General features: G+C 55.5%; 1 protein-coding gene across 1 annotated transcript in view; it reads right to left on the reverse strand.

Moving 5' to 3' along the window:
* Positions 1 to 1,606, reverse strand: part of Megf6 (multiple EGF like domains 6) — a 109,897-nt gene that overhangs the window by 102,631 nt on the left and 5,660 nt on the right. The window contains exon 2 of the mRNA XM_008852662.3: positions 693 to 827. Within this exon, the coding sequence (XP_008850884.1) occupies positions 693 to 827 (135 nt within the window). The remainder of the gene's footprint in view (positions 1 to 692; positions 828 to 1,606) is intronic.

Consider the following 1,606-nt stretch of genomic DNA (forward strand, 5'->3'; position numbering starts at 1 on the left):
TCCAGACATCACGGTTGTTTGGAGGGGGAGGGACAACACTCCAGGGGAGGAACATTATTCAACACTGTACTCATCTACTCTGCACAGTACTAAGGAACGGCAAACGAACACCGGAGGCAGAAGCAGCCTTGGGAGCTCCTGGATCAGGCAGAGCAGGCCAGGGGCCCCCATATACCCCGACGGGCAGCGCTATAGCAACTCTTAGGACCAGCTAAGATGGTGAGCACCCTGCCCTCCTTAGGATACATCCTGCCTTCCCTCCACAGACATACAGCTCCACCTAGCTGGGGCTACAGCTAGTTCCCCCACCACCCCACTCCTCCACCAAACAACTTCCCCACAGCCCAGCTCCCCCCATAGCCAGGCCCTGCAGCCCAGCCTGTGTCTACATACAACAGAGGTATGCAAAGGCACTCCTTAAGTCTGATTTTGAAATAAAATATTGAGTAATAAAAGATTTCACTCAGACTTGGGAACAAGGCCCAAGGGTCAGATGGGAACAGTCTTGAGCTGGGGCCTCAGCAGGAGAGCTACAACCTGGGGGCAGGAGACACCATGTCCTCAGTGAGAGGCTTCTGGTGGCCCTGCGACCAGGGCAGGCCCAAGTCCCAGCTGCCTGGCCCCAAGGGTCACTGCTGCTGCTCCTAGCTGAGTGCTGTCCCCCTTAATCAGACCATGTCTTTGTCACGTACCTGCGTTCCTGGCCAACACACCACACCTGTGGCCCACAGCCTGACCTCCACACGGGCACCATGCGGCTGAAGGCTTGCACACAGGGCTGGCGGTGGCCCACCAGGGTCAGCTCCTGCTCAGCACACACGTGGGGCCTGGAAAAATGGATAAGGACATTCAATGCTTACACCACCAACAGCTAGCTGGAACCAGCCCCACCTCCACACCTGTCCTAGGTGTCTAACCATTCTATAGCTAGGCAATGACACAATGCCCACCTGACATCTATTCTGGGCTCCAAGACAGGGTTTGAAGAGGAAGAAGGATTGATGGCCACAGCATCCTCTATCAGGACACTGCACTGCACAAGGCATTATCCCAGTCACCAAGAGTCTCCAAGATAGGCCACATGGTCTCCTCTGGACAGCCCAGGAACTCAGGGTGGAGACAACCCAAGGGCCTCCCTCAGGACTCAGGATGGGTCCCATCAGTCACCAAGAGTCTCCAAGACAGGCCACATGGTCTCCTCTGGACAGCCCAGGAGCTCAGGGTGGAGACAACCCAAGGGCCTCCCTCAGGACTCAGGATGGGTCCCAAGTCCAGGGCCCCAGGACTACGGTCTTTACATACACACCCCATCTTTCCTCCCTCACTGCTATAATCTTAATGCATCCTGGCATCCTCAGACCACACAGGTAAAGAGACAGTGACCATGGCATCTGGGAAAGGTGAGAGGGGGCAGGTAGGAATTAGGAAACACTGCTATAATCTTAATGCATCCTGGCATCCTCAGACCACACGGGTAAAGAGACGGTGACCATGGCATCTGGGAAAGGTGAGAGGGGGCAGGTAGGAATTAGGAAACAGAAAATCAAAAGTCCAGCCACATTCAGCCATACCCAGGGCAGTGGTTCTCTGTGTCCCCCTCTCCACG

Source organism: Nannospalax galili, unplaced genomic scaffold (genome assembly GCF_000622305.1).
Source record: "Nannospalax galili isolate Female #2095 unplaced genomic scaffold, S.galili_v1.0 scaffold806, whole genome shotgun sequence".
Taxonomy (NCBI): Eukaryota; Metazoa; Chordata; class Mammalia; order Rodentia; family Spalacidae; genus Nannospalax; species Nannospalax galili.